Source organism: Papaver somniferum, chromosome 10, assembly GCF_003573695.1.
Source record: "Papaver somniferum cultivar HN1 chromosome 10, ASM357369v1, whole genome shotgun sequence".
In the NCBI taxonomy this organism is placed as follows: Eukaryota; Viridiplantae; Streptophyta; class Magnoliopsida; order Ranunculales; family Papaveraceae; genus Papaver; species Papaver somniferum.
In genome coordinates, this window is record NC_039367.1 from 19,809,208 (window position 1) to 19,829,042 (window position 19,835).

General features: G+C 37.6%; 2 protein-coding genes and 1 pseudogene across 4 annotated transcripts; 1 reads left to right on the plus strand and 2 right to left on the minus strand.

The window, feature by feature from the left end:
* Positions 1-1,182: 1,182 nt before the first annotated feature.
* LOC113317825 (probable serine/threonine-protein kinase PBL3) lies at positions 1,183-3,493 on the plus strand. Its single transcript, XM_026565952.1, has 6 exons — positions 1,183-1,437; positions 1,545-1,843; positions 1,931-2,066; positions 2,184-2,320; positions 2,415-2,538; positions 2,683-3,493. The coding sequence occupies exons 1-6, from the start codon at positions 1,359-1,361 to the stop codon at positions 3,201-3,203; spliced, it is 1,296 nt and encodes a 431-aa protein (XP_026421737.1). The 5' UTR covers positions 1,183-1,358; the 3' UTR covers positions 3,204-3,493.
* Positions 3,494-3,621: 128 nt separating this feature from the next.
* LOC113317824 (3-dehydroquinate synthase homolog) lies at positions 3,622-7,715 on the minus strand. Of its 3 annotated transcripts, none has more exons than XM_026565948.1 (11): positions 7,348-7,715; positions 6,844-7,077; positions 6,548-6,714; positions 6,351-6,449; positions 6,176-6,244; positions 5,901-6,041; positions 5,714-5,803; positions 5,433-5,600; positions 4,918-5,002; positions 4,705-4,831; positions 3,622-4,062 (listed from the first exon to the last, which is right to left on the minus strand). In XM_026565948.1, exons 1-11 carry the CDS (start codon positions 7,442-7,444, stop codon positions 3,903-3,905), a joined length of 1,437 nt encoding a protein of 478 aa, XP_026421733.1. In that variant the 5' UTR covers positions 7,445-7,715; the 3' UTR covers positions 3,622-3,902. The 3 variants fall into 3 exon arrangements, with proteins under 3 accessions (XP_026421733.1, XP_026421735.1, XP_026421734.1); XM_026565950.1 differs by having other exon boundaries at positions 3,623-4,062; positions 6,844-7,107; positions 7,348-7,714; XM_026565949.1 differs by having other exon boundaries at positions 3,906-4,072; positions 7,348-7,712.
* A 138-nt stretch (positions 7,716-7,853) lies between these two features.
* On the minus strand, positions 7,854-14,196 carry LOC113317826 (annotated as a pseudogene).
* Positions 14,197-19,835: the final 5,639 nt, after the last annotated feature.

A 19,835-nucleotide genomic window follows, 5' to 3' on the forward strand; every position in this document is an offset into this window, starting at 1 on the left:
TTGCCTCCTCCATATCCAATAAGTAGAACAATTTAGGAGGATGGTAACTGTTCTAAGCCATGACACTAGCTATTTTATTGAGTATTTGGTTGGAGCCTTGGAGAGAATGTAGTCACCTTTTCCTAACGTAATTCCATTTGCACATTTAGTAAATAGAAATAGAGGGAGAGTGAAAATAAAATTTCTTACAATGCAGGGGAAATCAAAACCCATAGAAATGATAAAACCCCTCACAAAACACGGGAATCCAAAACTTGTAGAAATACTATAGATGAGTTTAGGATGAATATGCTTCACGGAATAAAATTCTCCTTCCCACTATCCAACCATGACTTTACGGAGAATCCATGCAAATTGAACTTACTCATAGTGATAGTGTCTTGCCTCCGATTCGAGTAAGAAGCAAATCAGGTATTCAATCTCATCCATCTAAAAGGTTGTACTTGTAAGAGCAAGTCTTATGGTGGAATCCAACCTATTCCAAGTGTGGAAAATTCATGCAATGTCAAGTCTAGTGGCTTTCAAGTTGGGGTTTTCCACAGAAAATCCAAACAAGGTTCCATGGTTTGGTGGAAGGGTTCGTGGAATCCATCTAAACGCAATTAAGAATAACGTTAAACTCAATTATGAATGGAGCTAAAAAAACGCAATTAAGAATTGAGTTTTTTTTATCCGTAGATTTAAAATGAGTTGTTGAAATCTAAAGGCTGAAAAAAAGATTCATTCTTAATTGCGTGTTTTTTAGCTCCATTCTTAATTGTGTTTTCTTTTTATCCGTAGATTTAAAATGAGTTGTTGAAATCTAACAGCTAAAAAAAAGCTTCATTCTTAATTGCGTTTTTTTAGCTCAATTCTTAATTGCGTTTTTTTAGCTCCATTAAGATTAGCGTTTTTGTTGTTCCACTATTACGCTTGCACTTCTATCCATAATTCCAAATGATGAGGTGGCGTGGAAGATGGAAGATGGATGGATTCCACCATAAGACTTGCTCTAATAGTATAGGGTCAGAAATGGGGCAGTCCAACTGGTTGGGTTCATATAGGGCTTAAATCCGGCTTTCACATTAGAATTAAAAAAAAAAAGACGAAGGGTATTTTGAGCACTTCATCTTAGTCTAAAGGAAAATGTATAAATAAGTTGGGCAACCACTTTCTTGGTCAAAATGTATAAAATATAACAACTATAGCTGCTAAGTGCACACGCTATCTTAGGATTGGTTTCCCACCTGGAGTTTGCGAGTGTTTTTATATTATCTTGGTCTGTTGTGACTTTTTTGTTATTGTACTTTCAAAGGAACTGAAGAAGAAGATATCATCAACAATGAACAGATTTTGAGTTCGGAGTATCGCCGTATTCCATGGGTAACTGTTTTGGTAGTTCAGGGAAAGTAGATAATGTTCAATCCTCAACAACTAATACTTCTACCAACAATTCAGGTGACCTTCTTAAACGAACATATTCTTTTGCTTTTTCAGTGTTTGATCTTCATTTTATGAGTTTATTTGTCATAGAATTTGCTAAATTCTTGATTTTATATTTATAGGTGGCTCAAAAATCTCAAGTGCAACGAGTATATCCCCGCCTTCTACTACTCTTCCCACACCAAGATCTGAAGGTGAGATTCTGTCATGCCCAAATTTGAAGGCATTCACTTTCAGTGAACTGAAGAGTGCAACGAGAAACTTCCGTCCCGATAGTCTTATCGGAGAAGGAGGATTCGGTTGTGTTTACAAAGGATGGATTGATAATCAAACTCTAGCACCTTCAAGGCCTGGTTCCGGCATGGTTGTTGCTGTCAAGAAGCTTAAACCTGAAGGTTTCCAAGGTCACAAGGAGTGGTTGGTAGGTTCCTTGATTCCTTTCGCTTCTTTTGAGTGTTTGCATGGGTTTTTCTGCTTTGCTAATAATATTAGAGTGTCCTTAAAACAGACGGAAGTTAACTATCTTGGCATGCTTCATCATCAACATGTTGTTAAACTCATTGGATATTGCATGGATGGCGAGAATCGGCTTTTGGTCTATGAGTTCATGCCCAAGGGCAGTCTGGAAAACCATTTATACAGAAGTAAGTGAAGGAATCTCAAAATGAAAAACTCCTATTCGTTATAAATTTCTGAAATAATCGGAAGCAAAGTTTGCTGTATTTCTAACTACTAACTGTAATTTGTGTTTTCTGTTGCAGGAGGTGTTCAACCACTTTCTTGGGCAATTAGGATGAAAGTTGCCACTGGAGCTGCTCGGGGACTTTGTTTCTTGCATGATGCAGAATCGCAAGTCATATACCGTGACTTCAAAGCTTCTAATATCCTTTTAGACGTGGTATGTTCCGCAAGCAAATGAAAATTGAAAGCCAGTGTTTTTCCGCATAAACTAAAATTGCCTTGAATTTATGGTATATATGATTTTATTGCAGGAATTCAATGCAAAGCTTTCTGACTTCGGCTTGGCGAAGGCCGGCCCTACTGGTGACAGGACTCACGTTTCAACCGAAGTCATGGGTACTCAAGGCTATGCTGCACCAGAATATGTTGCCACAGGTTTGTGTAAATTAGCTTTACTTTCCTTTTCTTTCTTCATTTTAACAGTTTCACCTGGTTAAACAAGCAAATTATTTACCACTGGATAATAGAAACCGATGAAGTTTGAAGAAATCAATCACTAAAAATGTATTACTTGAGCAGGTCGATTATCAGCCAGGAGTGATGTTTACAGCTTTGGGGTTGTATTATTAGAACTCCTGTCAGGACGTCGTGCTGTAGACAAGAGTAAGTCTGGTGTGGAACAGAATCTAGTTGATTGGGCAAGGCCGTATTTGAGTGACAAGCGTAAGCTATTCCGAATTATGGACACAAAGATGGAAGGTCAGTATCCGCAGAAAGGAGCATTCATGGCTGCAACCCTTGCCTTACAGTGTCTAAGCCAAGACCCTAAAGTTCGACCACAAATGGCCGAGGTCTTACAGAAACTAGAAGAAATACAAGCTCCAAGGAACTTGGTTAGAAACTCCCCATCAGAGCAGTGCAGTCCCTTAAGCAGATCCCCTTTGAGACATAGTCATCATCATTCTACACCTTCGAATCTTACTCCTCGTGGCTCCCCTCTGCCTTCTCGATCCCCCTTGCCCTCTCGGTCACCATTGCTACCTGCAAGCAGTCACCTCAAGTTCGCCAACAAAGTGGATAAACATAGTCGTCAAATCTAGCTTTTCCATTGTATATCATAGAATCAGCCATCTCTGGGTTCTTTCCCAATTTTTTGAATCTGAGCTACTTCGGCCAGTTCCTTCCTTACTAGTGTAGTTATTCCCATATACTCTACGATATTGAAGTGTTATTGTGCTTACACAATTAGTATGTTTGTATTCATGGGTTGTTTCATTTTCCTGAAACAAATCCAATCTACAGTCTTAACGCAGTATGGCTGTATGTACAAGGTTTTTGTATCTCTGATAAAAAAAGAAACAGAAGGTAAACTTAAGGTTCTTCCTTCGCTTTTATTTGCGCCGCACTTTAAGATTAAAAGTCTTTCTCAAACATTTGCCAGAATTGCAATACTGACAGTTGCGTATCAGAAACACACAGTAGTATTGAAATACTTAAAAACTGTTATTTATGTTCATATGGTTTCATACAAGGTTATTATAGGAGACCCATCATTCCATGGCCCACATAAATAGCTGCTGCCTACTGCCATATCCTGGCGACAGTTGCTCCATGAAAGTCTTCAGAAGATAAATGGCTCCACAGCAACCTTTCAGGTTCTGATATCATCAAGATTTTTTTCTCGCAAAATCAAACTAATAAATCTAGCCCAACTAATCCCAACTGTCTAAACTGTGAAATACCCATATATTGATCGCCCAACTTTCTCAGACAAATGCAAAAATAATAGAAACCCACTTTTATTCTCGGGAACTTGATTGCCCCAATGTGACACAATTATACCTCGTTAAAGCCTGCATCGATGCATAGGCCATGTATTCAAAACTCCAATTAGAAATTTGCGTCCATATATATTCACCGAGTTGCATAAAGCCGCTAAGATATCTGCTACTTCGGCGCCTGCACTAGTCTGAAAGATCCAGATACTTAAACAAGATCTTGATGGAAACCGGACTACCATGCAGGTCTTACTAGAGATTTTCAAGATGCAAGGAAAAGATTTCCACCTGGTTATGTTTGTTTTCAGCATGGAGGCATTAAGTGCTCTCTGTCAATGGTATAGCAACATTTTCACTGGATGCATGGTGGATTTTCTATGTCGAGCAGGACTGGTTGTTGAGGCATATGAGTTCATGTGAAGTATGCCAAAGACCCGTGATTATATAGCAGCTTGGGTCATGTAAAAGTCTAGAATTACAGAACTGGCTAATCAAATCAAGAATCACTTGCTTGAGTAGGAGCCTGAAGACAGCTGGGTTGCTTGTACCACATACACATACCACTATAGGTGAATGGGATAGCTTCCAAAGGGTAAGAACAGAAACAAGGACAAGGGCCGCATGTAAAAAGGTTCGATATTTATAGACGTCATTTAACGACTCAAAAGTGCCATTAGTACTTAACCATAAGTTAATGACTAACTACTTAGTGCCCTCTGCTTTCATTTAACATGCCACAGTACATGTTTGAATTGAAGCTGCTAGTAAGGTTGGCCGTAAACTAGAACTAATGAATAACTCTTGCTATTTGTTGCATACTCACTTCTCGAAAATAAATTCTTGAATTTCGATTCCTGTATGCCGGGCACCACCCTGAATTCTCACCATAATCTCGTCTCCAACTTTGAGTGAAGTCACAGGAATTGCAGTTTTGGTTGGCTTATTAGTACCTGTAAAATATTAGGGATAGTTATAAAATCTGCCAGATCCCATCAACACAAAGTAAGAGCCAGAATTGTAGAGAGTCAGACTGGACCTTGACAGGGGCAAACTAATCCAACAGTTTCTGCATTCTGTAAAAGGATGCTATAGAACGTTTGGTTTTCAGGTTCTTGTTGCAACTGCCAGGAATTCAAAAAATGATAGTACATGATTAGTATCAGCAACAGCTCAGAATAATGAAAAAGGTTCCACATTTCATTTTGATACTTTATGCCAAAAGTTTGTCCATAAAGGGATGAATCCAAATTTCTGCACCCCCAAAAACTTGGGTGCACAAGTACCCCTCTTTCCATTAGGTAATCCATTTTAAAGATCACTATGCTTTGATTTGTATTTGCATTTCCATTGGGAATGTGAGATTTGAAAACAACATAGTGGTTTGCAAAATGGTTTATCCAATGAAAAGAGGAGTACCTGAGCACCCCGGTTTTTAGGGGTGCACGAATTTACACTCTAAAGGGGCTTATGTAACTATGTAAGATAAACATAATCCTTACTAAAAAGAGCTTTACTTATCGAATATCGAATAAGATTTTAACGTGAACAAACCTTTGCCTCCACAAGAATGAGTGGTCTCTTTTCTATTTTTACGCGCCCTACAACTGCTGTCCTTTGCTTCCCACTTTGATCAACTACAATAACCTCTTTTCCAGTTTGCAACTCTGAAAGATAGGAAGTTTTCCCTCCTGGAACAGCAACATAGGAATGTACTGGTCCCTGCAAGCATTTCAAAGAGAGTCGAACTTTTGAGTAAAGCGAATCTATTCCACTAGGGCCAAACTACTATCAGATATAATATCAACTTTAGGCGCTCAAAAATTAACACTCACTGCATTGACTCGAAAAGGTCTGCTAGCAATATAATTTGATTCCATGCATTCTGAGTGAACAAGGAAAAGGCCTCTTGCAAAAGATCCAACCTAAAACAGTTAAAGGTTAGAGTCACAGAAAAAATATATTTGTTCGCAAAATATATAAACATAGCCAACAGAGGATAGAAACAATGCAGGAACGGACCAGAAGTCCTTCGCCAGGCCTCATTAAGCTACAAAGATCCACGCATGCACGATCACCCATTCCAGCTATTTCAACTCGTGTTACAGTAGCTTTGGACAGACCTAACAAGTTCCTAGCTTCATTTCTTCTGTCAAGATAGTTCTGAGTAAATTAACCATGATGAGAGAAGAAAGGACGGATGAGTTTACGTAGTAATTTTCCAAACATCCCCTATAACCGATTAAGAAAAGAAAAATGAGCTTTGAGCATTCTAGACCTCCGATGCTAGAACTTACCTTCAACTCAAGAACAGCTTCAATGTCTTCAACTTTCAAAACAACTCCACCAAGACCGAGCTCCAATGCCTAATAAAAACATTTACAGGTATTTAAAGGGTGCACCTCTAATAAATATTACTAATTTAGCTAGTTTCCTACACAATTCATGTTAAAATTTCTTAATGCAACACACCTCAAGGAAAAGCTGTGCTTCTGAGGGAGTTTTTGAGATGGCAAAAACTGTTTTCTGGCTTCCTTGGAAGGTTGCGATTATATTCTCTGCAGGTATCACCTAGTAAATTCACAACCATGAAGTGTGTACTGAGCAACAAGATCAATTGTGAATAAAGAAAAAGAAAAGACAAGGTTGTTCTTGATCCGAATGCAGACCTGCCAGTTTGGCAAACTTATAACAACATTTTTCGCCTCATAATCATCTGGTTGAAGTTGTTGCAACTGTTCGGGAGTAGATATTTCAGAAAATGAGGCAACTTTTTTCTTCTCGCTATCTAAAATCGCTCCATCCCCAATAAATAGAGGATTTATCAAAGCAATCGCTACAAGACACGAAAACATTTTGAAATTAGAAACTTTGTTAAGCAGCACATTGTAACTCTTTCATTGAAAATCTGGTGCCGAGAAAATGATAATGCATAAAAAGATTAAGTCACAGAGTAGTAGCTTACATGACCACTCATCTGCAAGGTCTTTATTCTGAGATGTGAAAATGAGTGTGTTCCATCCTCTCTCAACGGCAGTAGTCATTACTTGCTTGTTCTCAGTCCATATCCATACTTGCTTTGGTTCCTCATAACTCTCGCTGTTCAATGCTGAACACATTGTTGAGCGTGACTTAGTTTTAGAACGAGCTCCCTTAGAATTCAGTACGTCAGAGATGTGAATCCACCCGCCGTTAGTCCCTAAACAAAAACCATATTACGCCCACGAATCTGATTGCATTCAAATGCAAGGCAAACCCTCATATGAGTTTCAATTAATCATCTCTTTTATAGAATTTCCTATCAAAACTGGTAAAATGCAAATGAACTCTACACTGGGTTATCAAAATTGGTAAGCAAAACCTAGGGTTCGTAGTCAATTCTAAATATACAGTCAAAGTTTAAAATTTTAGCACACACCTGAAAATTCAAAAATTGAAACAAAGATTGTAAGAAGAAAAAGATGAAAACCTGTTTGTGTTTGTCTTTGGGAAGTAACCCTAGAAAACAACTGTTTCTGATAATTCCCAACTGAAACTGAAACAATTGAAGATGTCAATAAAGCCATCTTTCTATAACTTTTTTTTCACTCATTTTGGGGTTTTATCTCTGAGGGTATTCTGTTTTATTATCTAGGTTCTGTTGGAAATGGACGTTGGGATATCAAGACCACAGGGAGTCAACGACTCACTGATGTGTAGTGGTATGAACCCTGAACCAGAAGGTAAAAATTTACACTGCATCACATTTGTTCCCCCAAATGAGTTCGGAATCAAAATTAGAGTGTTGGCAAATTTAGAATTTCAGGCCATGGACAGTGGCGAATGCAGAGTGTTGCCTAATTTTGCTTTCTTGCTACCCCTAATGGAATTTTGCTTCCCCTTGGTTGAGTTTCTAGCATCGCCGCTGGCCATGGAGAGACCCAACAATATGTCAATATCACTGTTTTGCCGAAAAAAGGTAACCCAAGGTCCCAGTACAATATAAATTTATTTTCCCTGAAGTATACTGATTAATAATGTTGTACAACAAAAATATCAGTATGACAATAATGAAAATTTGACAGTACAAATTCAATACATAATTGAAAAACCTAGACAAGTGCTCTCAGAATTCACATTCACATTGTACATATTTACTTTGTTGAAATGTAAACAACCTACACAGAATATGACAGCGAATTCATTCGCATTAACATGAAGTTTGTAACAAGAACAGTTCCGGATCATCGTTCCGAAATCTCCTCCAGAATGTGATTATGAGACAAATGATGTCATCAAATGTCCGCATATTTCTTACTTGGTACAGCGCTGAATGTAAAACGCATGCGATGAATGTAAGCCTCGCCAGGGTTCACAATAACAGAAGGAAAGTTAGGGTGATTAACTGCATCAGGGAAACCTTGAGTTTCTAAAGAAAGTGCACCATACTGCCCATAGACATATCCTCCTTTCCCCTTCACATTTGATAGTGAATTAGAAGTGTAGAACTGTACACCAGGTTGATCAGTCCACAACTCCATCCACCTACCAGATTTGCTTTCAGACACTATTGCTATCAGCCTGTCTTGTATCTTGGATGTAGGCTCATGTATCACGTAATTGACGTCGTACCCCCCAGGAAGCTGCTTGATCCTACTTCCAACCGTACGCATAGCATAGAAATCAAATGGTGTACCCTTCACTGGGGTAATCTTGCCGGTGGGATTAGGTCGGAACCAACTGGTGTAATGTGCTTGGCGAAAATTTGAACATTGTAAGATAAGATGTCACCACTGTTGTGACCACCGAGGTTCCAATATGTATGGTGAGCAAGGTTGACTGGTGTTGCCTTGTTTATAGCCTTTGCTCTCATGGTCACAAATAAGGTAGATCGATACCCTGGCAATTCTGTTATTATTCCGTATGTGACCGATACCGTTACCTTCCCAGGAAATTCTGTACTGCCAGCATAATTAGACTTTATAATAGTACTGAAACTTGGTAATTATGCTTCTGTAAGCAAAATGTAAAAAGTCTAATACCTTGTTCACCATCGAAGCTATCATAGCTGAAAGTGATTGAAGGAGTTTTGATATTTGGTTTGTAACTTTTCACTTTCCAAATCACATTGTTAAATCCAATAGCTCCACCTGAAAAGTAGTAGATAAAGGGTATTGTTCAGCAGACTCCAACTCCGGAGAGTCAAATGATTCCGGTAAGCATAAGATATTAGCATTACTAATCCATATGTACATACTCACCATGAAGTGTATTATTCCCATCATTGGCACATTCAATGTAAACTTAGCTCCTCCAATTCGATTCGCCACTCTCCCCAGGGTCCTACCAAAGTTAGTCGTGTCTGTCTGTAATCAATTGAATTACAAAGATATGAATCAAAACCTTAATCTGCTTGGATTATAAGGGCAATTTGCATATGCCCCTCTGATGCAATGATAAATTCATTTAAGTGATCCCACTAAAGACCTAAGTTGGAAACTTATATTAACGAATAATTCGAGAGATCTCGAGTACCTTGTATGATTGAGCAGAATCATATCCAAGAACAACATCAGCTAATTTCCCTGAAAAATGAAGAAATAGATATCAATAAGTTGCACTCACAATTATTATTATTATAGGCATAAAAGAGAATGGAATTTTTTTGATTGAGAAGAGAAAAAAATAAATATACCTTGGTTATCAGGAATAACAAGGGACATAATAGATGCGCCCCAATTAGTGAACTTAATACTAGCAATATTCCCTTTCTTGAGCTCAAACACTCTAATTTCATCTTTCTTCTTCTGGCCATTAACTAACACTACCGGAAAAACTAAAATGAGACATAACATTAAACTGATTTTACCCATTTTTGATTTCAGCTGTTTTAATGGAAATCTTCTAACCCTTTCTGGGTTTGAATCACTGGAAGTATACAAGGTACAGGACAGACATTTACGGATGCACAGATTTTTCAACTGCCAGTTTACCAGCGAGGTACATGTGTGTTATAAGACTTATTTCGTCGTTATTTAAAAAATCTCGTTGACACAACGAGGCAGATCGTGCCCCCATCTGTCTTCAAGATATGCCAAATCGTGCTCAAATGTAATAAAGGGAAATAATTATGGCTTCTCTTAAATAAGATAAGAAGAAGAAAATGGTTGAATCGGCCACTAAAATTACGCCCAATTAGCAGAGAAGAGAGAGAAAAGAACCCGTAATAATATAATATAATATAATATACTACTAGATTTATGCCCGTGCTACGCACCGGGCATTTTTCTTCTTTTTTCACTTCATTCGCCCCTCCATATGGCAATGCGTTTTGGATTTGGCGTACATTTTTCTTCTTTTTACTTGGTATGCAGCCCCGTGACAATATGTTTTGGATTTGATGTGCACAGGGCATCCCTCCGCCCCGTCGTGATGTGTTAAACCCTTTTTTTTTTCTTTCAAAGAAATTGACATGTAACCTTGCTACGTACTGGACTCGATAGTTGTGCATTGTGGTTCGATATTGCTACGAAATTACTCCAAATGACTATGTTCTGTACCATGTGCTTTTAAGCTATTACGTCCAATTCACTGAACATGATTGATTACAGAACACAGGTTATAGAAAGGGAAATCTCAACTTCATAATGCAATTTAAACTAATCCACGTAGAAACAGTAACATTACCTAAAAACTTCCTAAAATCTTCATTGTAAAAACCTTCTTTGTTGGATCTAGCATCATTTTCATCAACGATCTTTCCCTTCTATGCAACGAAACAGATGCAAAATCAGTAAGTATACTAAGAGAGAAAGAAAAAGAGATGAAGTGGAGGAGAAGAGGGAAGTGATTAAGAGGAAGAAGAAGAGAAATGTTGGAGCTTAATAATGAAGTGATTTCAAGCTTTGTTCAAAAAAAAACTGGTCGAATCGATACGCCACACTCAGTGGCATGTCACTATGTTCCTTTTAAATCACATGTACATGTTAAGATAGTTGCAAAAGAAACATCAGTAAGGCCAAGTTTTCAAGCATGGTTAAACAATCAACATACATTGTTAAAGTTTTACAGCCTAACTTGTCGTGAGGGTGTTCTGCAAGGTATGGAAGTCATTTTAAGAGTACATCATCTCTTGGTTTGTCTCAACATGTTCACAACAGGACGGTCTAACCATGGGATAAAAGAATTTCTCTCCAATAGAAGTACGGAAATTACCTGGCGATGCTGCACTCTTTAATTTGAAGTGCAATTAATTGATTGTCGACCAACATGTACTCCCAGAATTCTTTGATCATCTCCAACCCATCTAATATCAGAGCCAGCATCCAAGAAAATCTATTTATCTTGCAGTTCTTTAACAATGGAAAACCCATCTCGGAAATAGTATGACATAATTTGCACATTTGCTCCTTCAAACCAAATCTCTTGAACCCTTCTATATCCATCAGGAAGTTACAGAAAAAAGCAACAAAAATTAGTAATAGAAATTATAGTTTAATAGTCAAAAACAATGTTCTTACTTGTTCCTTTTCTTTTTATGTTCACCTTATAAGCACTTCCTGTAATTGAGGAAAGTAGTACTCGTGTAATTGAGCCAAGTAGTTTTCATCTCTAGATCAACTATGGTTTATGACTCTATGGGTCTACAAAGTAATCACTTTCAACCTCGAAGAACAATACCCAAAATTCAAAACACATCAAAATGATTCAAGAAGTGATATACGTACCTCACTATAAGGTCCATTAGCAGTAGCCAACATTTTTTGTTGAATACAGAATTACCATCATATTTTAGGAGTTCAACTGCCGATATCCACCACCACTCACTTCTCTTGTTTATCAATCTTCTTTGATTTTGTACAGATATTACTAATACAGTTCAATTAACACACTAATTAGGTATATATTCAGAGGTATTAATTTTTCAAATCATAACAAAAGTGAGAGGTTCGCCAGTCAAATCGGAATAAAAAGCAAACAAATAAAATAGTTAAAGAGTGTTTCCATGTTGCATAGTTCATGATCCGTTACAACTTGTAAATAACCATAGTCCCAAAATTAAAAGCGCAAAGACCATTTTGACCTACTTGTAGCTAGCATGTGCAATAAAATCTTTCATATATCTGGTCAGGACAGAACTCGAGATCTATCCAAACTATAGTTACTCAAACTGAATGGTACCTATGCTAGCCTCGGGAGTCGGACCAAAGCTTTCAAGGAGTCTTCATCCAGAAGAGGTGTACCTTCAATTTCCTTCACCTTCATCCGAGAGCTAGATACATCATGCATAGAATAGGTTATTAAGTATTAACTTAATTCAGGAATATAAACCACTATGCCATGAACGCCCAGTAGAACAACAATTCAAGATAAGCTATCACGGGAATACTAAAAGATAGGTGTGCCCTGAAAAGCCAATTTTAGAACCACAACCGTAGTCCCCGCATGGAGGAGTTTAGGCACCACCGACTTCCCATGCCTCCTGAAAATTTAGTATTAAATTATCACATGAACTATGGTTATTTTAATAAAATGATCAAATCATTGCATGAACTATGACTATGAGGTGGTCGCTTTGCTAATTTTGTTACGCGTCGAATTCATTGGTGGGAATCGCCAAACATTTCTCACTTGTCAAGATAGAATTGGTACCAGCAAGACAGCAGAGTGCTAGCTTCGAGACGGAGAAATGAACACAACCTGCTGATGGCCTTGACCATTGCATTTAGCATCCCAATTCAAGTAGTAGCGATTATCCAGATCATTTTCCAAATTTTTACTGCCTAACGAAAAGAAAAAAGTTGCAATGAGATCTTGATTGCGGAAGTGCGCTACAATGTACATAGTTGTCTCTATTATTCCACAAACATATTCCCATAATCAAGCTTACATAAATAATAATCAAGCTTACTATCCGATGATTTTGTTCTTCTCATCTAACAAAAACTTAAGTTTGAACCTTCCAAAAATCCAACAACAATCTAAGTTTGAACCATTTCACAAAATAGTGCTAAAAACAGCTTCATCTATATACCTCGGAATCAGCAGCTTGAATTGCGAAGTGGATGGAAATATCTCTAGCATTAGTTTATAGTTTAGGAAAAGTGATGGGCCTTCATTTTTCCATCAAGTGATGAACTTGGATAAACTATGTTACTATGAACAAATTAAGAAATAACAAATTGGTGTATGAATTTGTTAGATTACTGATCTTTGAACAAACTATTTTACTGCCCTCATTTTCCCTTAATGCTTTATGCAAACCAACCATACAATAACCCACCAAGGACAAAACAATGATGGATAGACTTCACTGGATCCAAGTTAGTCACACCTGCCTATCAGATATTGTAAAATTCACATGTGAGATTCATCAAGATGGAAAACCTATCAGATATTGTAAAATTCACATGTGATGATGCACTCATACGACAAATTGGCTACACCTTACTGGACCAAGTACCTTATCTTTATAGGTTTTTTAGACATTACTTTGGGCAGCAAAACCGTGTTATATTCAAACTGTTTTGATCTGTAGTGAAAAAACGTATCAGAAAACCATGTCTCATGTTCTCACCTACAAATGTTATGGACAATAACGGAAGCCCTTAGATTTAGTAACACAGACTCAAGGATATAATACTTTGTTTACTATGGATAGATCAGAGACGCATACTCAAGGATATAACACGGTCTAATTCAATATCTGCTGTTACTTATGGAACCACCAACATCATCAGGAGACACAGAGTAATACCTGAATTTTTAAACTGAACAGAGAGTAAACTCTGCTCCCCAATATTGGATCTTCAATTGCGATAACCCCATCTTTGCAAGTTTTGTTGTCTCCTATAACAATTCCCAGCAGCCCGACAGATTTAAACAAATACATTGATCTAGGACTAACAGGATTATTGATACAAAAAATAAATCAAATAAACACTCACAGGCAACAAATAAACTCAGAATTTCAAAATCGTGGAATTATAAATAAATTTTGGTTTTTTCTCAAAAACAACAAATCAAAATCTAGGTTTTTTTACCCGTAGGCAAAATTGAATTGTATCTGAATTACTATTTGGGTTTTCTCAAAAACAACAAATCAAAATACAAAATTTAGGTTTCTTTCCTGTAGCGGGAATTGAATTGTACCTGAATAATTTGTGTCAAATTTGCTGGAACGATCTTGAAAAAAAGGTTTATTTGCACTTCCAAATTCAACACACACCTTGTACCTGAATAATTTGTGTAAAATCTCTTAATTCGACTCCTTTGATCATCCGCAAACGATGGCTAGCAGCTCACTTCCCTGGTTTCTCCGCTCAAGCGGATATTTTTATGCTATCGCAATTGTGAAAAATCTATAAGAACCCGGTGTTAAATTTTGAAGGGGTAAAATTTTCTCAGTCTTTTGACGTGAGTATTGTATACCTCATACTCATAGGGTTAATAACGTCCAGTTAGGTATAGGTGTAAACACAGTGTAACTAAATAATTTAGGTTAAAACTGTGACAGAAGTATTGTCTACCTACTTTTTTCAACACCGTTACTAATAGACAGTTAAGTATTTGATGTATCCAAATTGTAACCAAATTCTAATTATTATGACCAATAGAGTTATGCCAAGTGTCCTCACCATAACTTCTGCATTAGAAAAGACATTCCTAGACTAATAGGAAGCGAGGGTTTCATCACCGTTTGATGTGAGAGTTTTATTTGTCAAGGCCTTTAAGGGGGAAGATTTTTGCTAACATTGTCTTATAGCAGGTTTGGATACAAATCTGTTTCTGATTTCTGCTTCTCCAGAAGTAGAAGTCAGAAGCAAAACACTCTGCTTTTAGAAGTCGTTCTGAAAAATTATTGTCAAACTGACTTTGACTTTTCGACTTCCAGAAGTTAAAAAATAACTTTTGAGTCTGTATCCAAACACCCTGTTTAGTCTCTCAGAAGCTTTGAACAGATGGTCCATAAAGAAACTAAAGATCCGGGGCCGTCTTATACCAATGCAGTATTTATATGTTTTAGATTAAAAGAACGGGGTACATTATTTATATGTCCTTGCTTTTGACACTCAATAAATATATCCTTATACAACAATAAATATGTCCCTACTTTTCAATAACCTTATCCATTTAAAATTAGATTACCTTAATACCCTCACTCATATAATATTTTTCTTTATTTCAAAATGGAACAAATTTCTTCCTCTACCACTTCACCACCACCACCCCCACCAATATTCAACTACCATTCCACCACCACCGTTCAACAACCACCATCTACCAACCGCCACCAATACTAATATTCCACCACCACTATTACACCACCACCAGTCCTCCACCACCATTAGTCTGTCGCCGCCACCACCACTAGTCCGTTGCCGCCACCGCCGCCGTCCACCACCGCCACTACTGATTCGGATATTTTTGTATCAACAACAGCAGTTGATCCAAATAAAAATAGAACCAATAGTAGAAGTTGATCCAATTTAGGGGATCAACAACGGTAGTTGATTCAAAAAAAAGGATCAACAGTAGAAGTTGATCCAATTTTGGGGATCAACAATGGTATTTGATCCCCTAAATTGGATCAACAATGAAAGTTGATCCGTGTAAATGGAGTGAACTTGGCGTGAGTCGAACACGCATCATATGACATGGATTCAGTCATGCTACCATTGGATCACTAGTCAATATTTGAAGAAATTTGTGTGATTTAAACTACAAGCATCATTATATTAATCCAAGAAAATGTTGTTGAAAGGATCAACAACAGTAGTTGATCCATTAAAAAATTGGATCAATAACAGAAGTTGATCCCATAAATGGATCAACAATAGTTTTTGATCCCATAAAAAATATGGTCAACAATAGGAGTTGATCCATTAAATGGGATCAACAACAACAATTGATCCCGTAAAAACATATAAACAACAACAATTTATCATCACGTGTAACTTCATAAATAGCAACAGCTTCAAGACCAAGCTCTCCATCTGAAGCTAAACACCAACAATCACACAGAAATCCACCACCACCATCACAAAAACCAATACCACCACTATCTTCATCAACAATTTCAATACTCTAGCCTCACCACAACCATATCATTCCAACCAGAACCACCACAATCTCCATTATCAATTACATCTTTTTAACCTTCTTCCATCTACATCATCAAATACAACCATAAGCATCGCAAAATATGCATCATCAATTCCATCGATATCTCCATCATCATAAATTAAACTGAAAAATCAAGTAACAAACTTAAAATCTTCATCATCAATGAAATAAAAAACGAGGGTTCGAGAAGGGAATGCGAATCAAGTACATACCATCATTGTTTCTCGTTGAACAATCACCAGATTTGAGATTTGTAGTTGAATAAAGAGGAAATCGATCTAAATAGATTCTTTAGAAGGAGACGGTGATACTGATGGTGATAAGAGGTGATGGCGTAAGTGGAAGTGGTGCTGGTATGGCGGTGGTGCGACGAAGAAGGTGGTCGCTGTTTGTGGAAGAGAAGAAGAAAGAGAGTTTAGATCTGAATCTGGTGATAAGGATATTTGTGAGGATAAAGTTGGTATTGATAATTAAATTGATTTCTTTTAAAGAAAGTAGGGATATATTTATTGTGTGATAAGGATATTTGCAAAGTCCACCAAAAGGAGGGACAATAATTCAATTCCCACAAAAGAATGCAGAGAGACAAAGTTTTGAATGATGATTTCACATCATTTGAAAATTATACGGATGGCTTACCAAGATTAGCCACTTTTCTTTTCTTAGACAAAAAAAGATCAATCTATAATACAAAACAACATAGGTTTTTGAGCCTTGGACCGATAGATAACATTTTGAGAGACAAATAAGTGACCCGACCATCCCAGTCTCATCCCAACCGAAGACGTCTAGCGGCTGTGGTGTTTGTAATCTCCTTCCATTTTGGAGATATTAATAACCTCTAAATAAACTGAAAAATAAATGCGCCACTAAAAAAATAAACTGAAAAATAAATAAATGCTGCAGCCATGTTTAAACCATAGAAAATCAAAAAATAAAAAAAATAAAAACATATTTGACCCATATCTTTAAAAAAAAAACAAATTATCCATCCTTTAACAACCTACAAAATATAAACAATTATTCTTTTTAAAAATAATTTCTACTCATTGTGTGATGGGAAAAATCAAAAAATACAAATAATGATTTTCATTATACTCGCTGTAGAAATGGAACAATGGGTAACGAATATATATACATATAAAATGACTCACCAAAAATTTAATCTTACGCCATAGGTCTGATTTTCATTTTAGCAATCGAATAAGCCTATTTTCATCATCCTACAAAAAAGAAAAAAACATTAGAGTTACGATGTAAAACCCAAAGAACAAAGAACTTTAGAATCATTTTCTAGCATCCATAATAAATTTATTTTTGAATGAGACATTTAACCAATCGAAGGTGAACCTCGTTTTCATCCTTATCAACTCTAGCATTTTTGGGAATATATGAGTATTCTTGATCAAGATCACGGGTATCTTTGCATCATATTTTTAATGCCATGAATAATTCAATCATAATTTGTGGCAAAAATCAAAAGAAGCTAAACTCAAAAAAAAAAAAAAAAAAAATCAAGCAACTGAAAAATAGATATAACATATATACATGTATAGAAACGAACTGTCACCAAAGTTCACACCATTCATATTCCATATCAATTGTTTCCAGGAAAAATAAAAATGAAACTTATGAGCTTCCATGCCATTTACACACTTACTCGAGTAAAATTTACAAATGAATAAGTATCCAAACTCATGAATGTGAATTTTGATGGCACATGTGCTTTTCTGGAATCAATTTTTCTTTTGAAACGTTTTTCTGGAAACGTTTAATGTCTTCGAATGGAATACATTTTCTTTTTTCTTTTTTGGTGATCAACAACACAAAGAAAAATAAAAGAATCTCAAAAGGGAAACGTTTCTAAGAAATTCCATCATAATCGGGGCTAAAATTTAGGCCATGCACCAGATATTTAAGGTATACAACTCACCTTTTTCCTTTTTTGATTAGACCACAAACAAATCTCCTCCTCTTTTAATTCTAATTTATTCAATTGTTTGGATCCTCCCCCAATTAAGAGGGTCGAGATCCTCTGTGCCCAAAATGTGGTGTATCCTCTGTACTCGCGAATAAAATCTCGACATGTGTCTTTCCTTATTAACATGTACTAACTGTAAATATTCTTTCTGTATTTCCACCATGTTAAATAAGTGTTGATGGTGGTTTTTAGCTTAGGGTTAAAATTGTAAAAACCTTGAATCTGATGTGACGTCACTCTGTAAGGAAATGGATCCATGAGTGTCAACCTCTGCACCGGCATTTTTATTGAGCCGTTCAATATATTTACATGAAATTTATTCAGACTGGCGCATGTAGCAACCATTCCAGATGCTATGTAAATTTCGGCACCTTACCTACACTCAATTAATATAAGTTTATTTGAATGCTTTCTGTGCTATATTCCCCGGCTTAACCTTTAATGTTGATGCGACATGACAATTTGTGTTCACTCGCAGCAGAGTAGCACGAATTTCCAAATATCAAGGATAAGGTCTTTGCATAAGGTATTCAATCAGAAAGCATGCTGCTCTCTGGCAATGAACTTAAAAGAACTATGTGTCAACACATAGAATTCAATCAATTATCCTGACTAATTTGCAAAAGTTAGGGTTTTACGCCTTGCGCAATATATCAGACCTTGCTTGTCGAAATTAAGCCTAGGAAAACTAGGCAATTAATCCGCCACGGATTAGCAGATGCAAAATCTTGCCTAGAATCAGAAAACAAGGAGCCGCAGGATAGGAGCAGCAACAAAGAGAGGCGTGGCCATGCCTTAGGCCAACCGGCGCCATTTTCCATTGGGCACGCTCCATCCTAAACCGGCCATATTTCCCTCGACTAATTAGGTCGCCTTAAACTCGCCACACACACATAAGTTGTGGCTGGGCCCATACTTGCCGGACCTATTTCCCATCGACCAATCAGGTCGCACTAAACCTGCCACGCGCACCAAAAGGGTGGCCACTCCCATGCTTGGTCGGCTCCCTGCTTTCATTGACCAATCAGGTTGCTCTAAATCTTCCACAGCTTTAAAAAGGGTGAAAATTGTGTCAAAAGGTTACCCTACCAAGTTGGCTTCCCAAAACCATGCCAACATGCTAACGGCATGTCAAACATGCCAAAAACAAACATGTCAGGCGCACATGCCAAACGGCATGCCAAACATGCCAGGCGCACATGCCAAACGACATACCAAGCATGCCAAAAGCATGCCAATCGCACACGCCAACACAGGCATGCCAAGTGCACATACCAAACATGCCACCTACCGCATACTACATGCCATATACGCTAATTAGGGTTTCGAAATGCCAAATCCTAATTTAGGCAAAGTTGTCGCGCCAATCGAGCCAAAAATTGTTCAACAGAATATGGGGATCAATGTGGCCATTAAAACTGATGTTGCCACACCACGTTTGAATCTAACACCAACGTGCCAAAAATCCAGCGGCCATGGCTACGCCAGGCGCCACTTGCACCATCGTGCCGCTGGCATGCACAAACTATGCCAGCCATGCCGCAACGCCACCAGCATGCACTAAAGGCGCCACTGTGCCATTGCTAGGTGCCAACGGAAGGTAGCCAACATCAACGGCTACCCTTCCTCATGAGATGCGATCTCAGTCATCCAAGTTTGTCACCAAACTGACAGACTTGTAGAAACTTTTAGGCGACCAGCCGCCTAAAACCAGTGGTCATGGCTACGTCAGGCGCCAGTTACACCACCGTGCCACTGGCATGCACGAGCCATGCCATCCATGCCGTAATGCCACTGGCGCTCGTTAAAGGCGCCACTGCACCATTATCATGCGCCAACAGAAGGTAGCCATAATCAACGGCTACCATTCC

What these genes read in the sequence shown, in the direction of transcription:
- LOC113317825 (XM_026565952.1), top strand. Translation starts at nt 1,359, where the DNA reads ATGGGTAACTGTTTTGGTAGTTCAGGGAAAGTAGATAATGTTCAATCC. An exon ending in TACTTCTACCAACAATTCAG is followed by an intron (nt 1,438 to 1,544) that starts GTGACCTTCTTA and finishes TTATATTTATAG; the next exon opens with GTGGCTCAAAAATCTCAAGT. An exon ending in AAGGTCACAAGGAGTGGTTG is followed by an intron (nt 1,844 to 1,930) that starts GTAGGTTCCTTG and finishes TCCTTAAAACAG; the next exon opens with ACGGAAGTTAACTATCTTGG.
- LOC113317824 (XM_026565948.1), bottom strand. Translation starts at nt 7,444, where the DNA reads ATGGCTTTATTGACATCTTCAATTGTTTCAGTTTCAGTTGGGAATTAT. An exon ending in CCTTGCAGATGAGTGGTCAT is followed by an intron (nt 6,715 to 6,843) that starts GTAAGCTACTAC and finishes CGTGTCTTGTAG; the next exon opens with CGATTGCTTTGATAAATCCT. An exon ending in ATTAGTTTGCCCCTGTCAAG is followed by an intron (nt 4,832 to 4,917) that starts GTCCAGTCTGAC and finishes AATATTTTACAG; the next exon opens with GTACTAATAAGCCAACCAAA.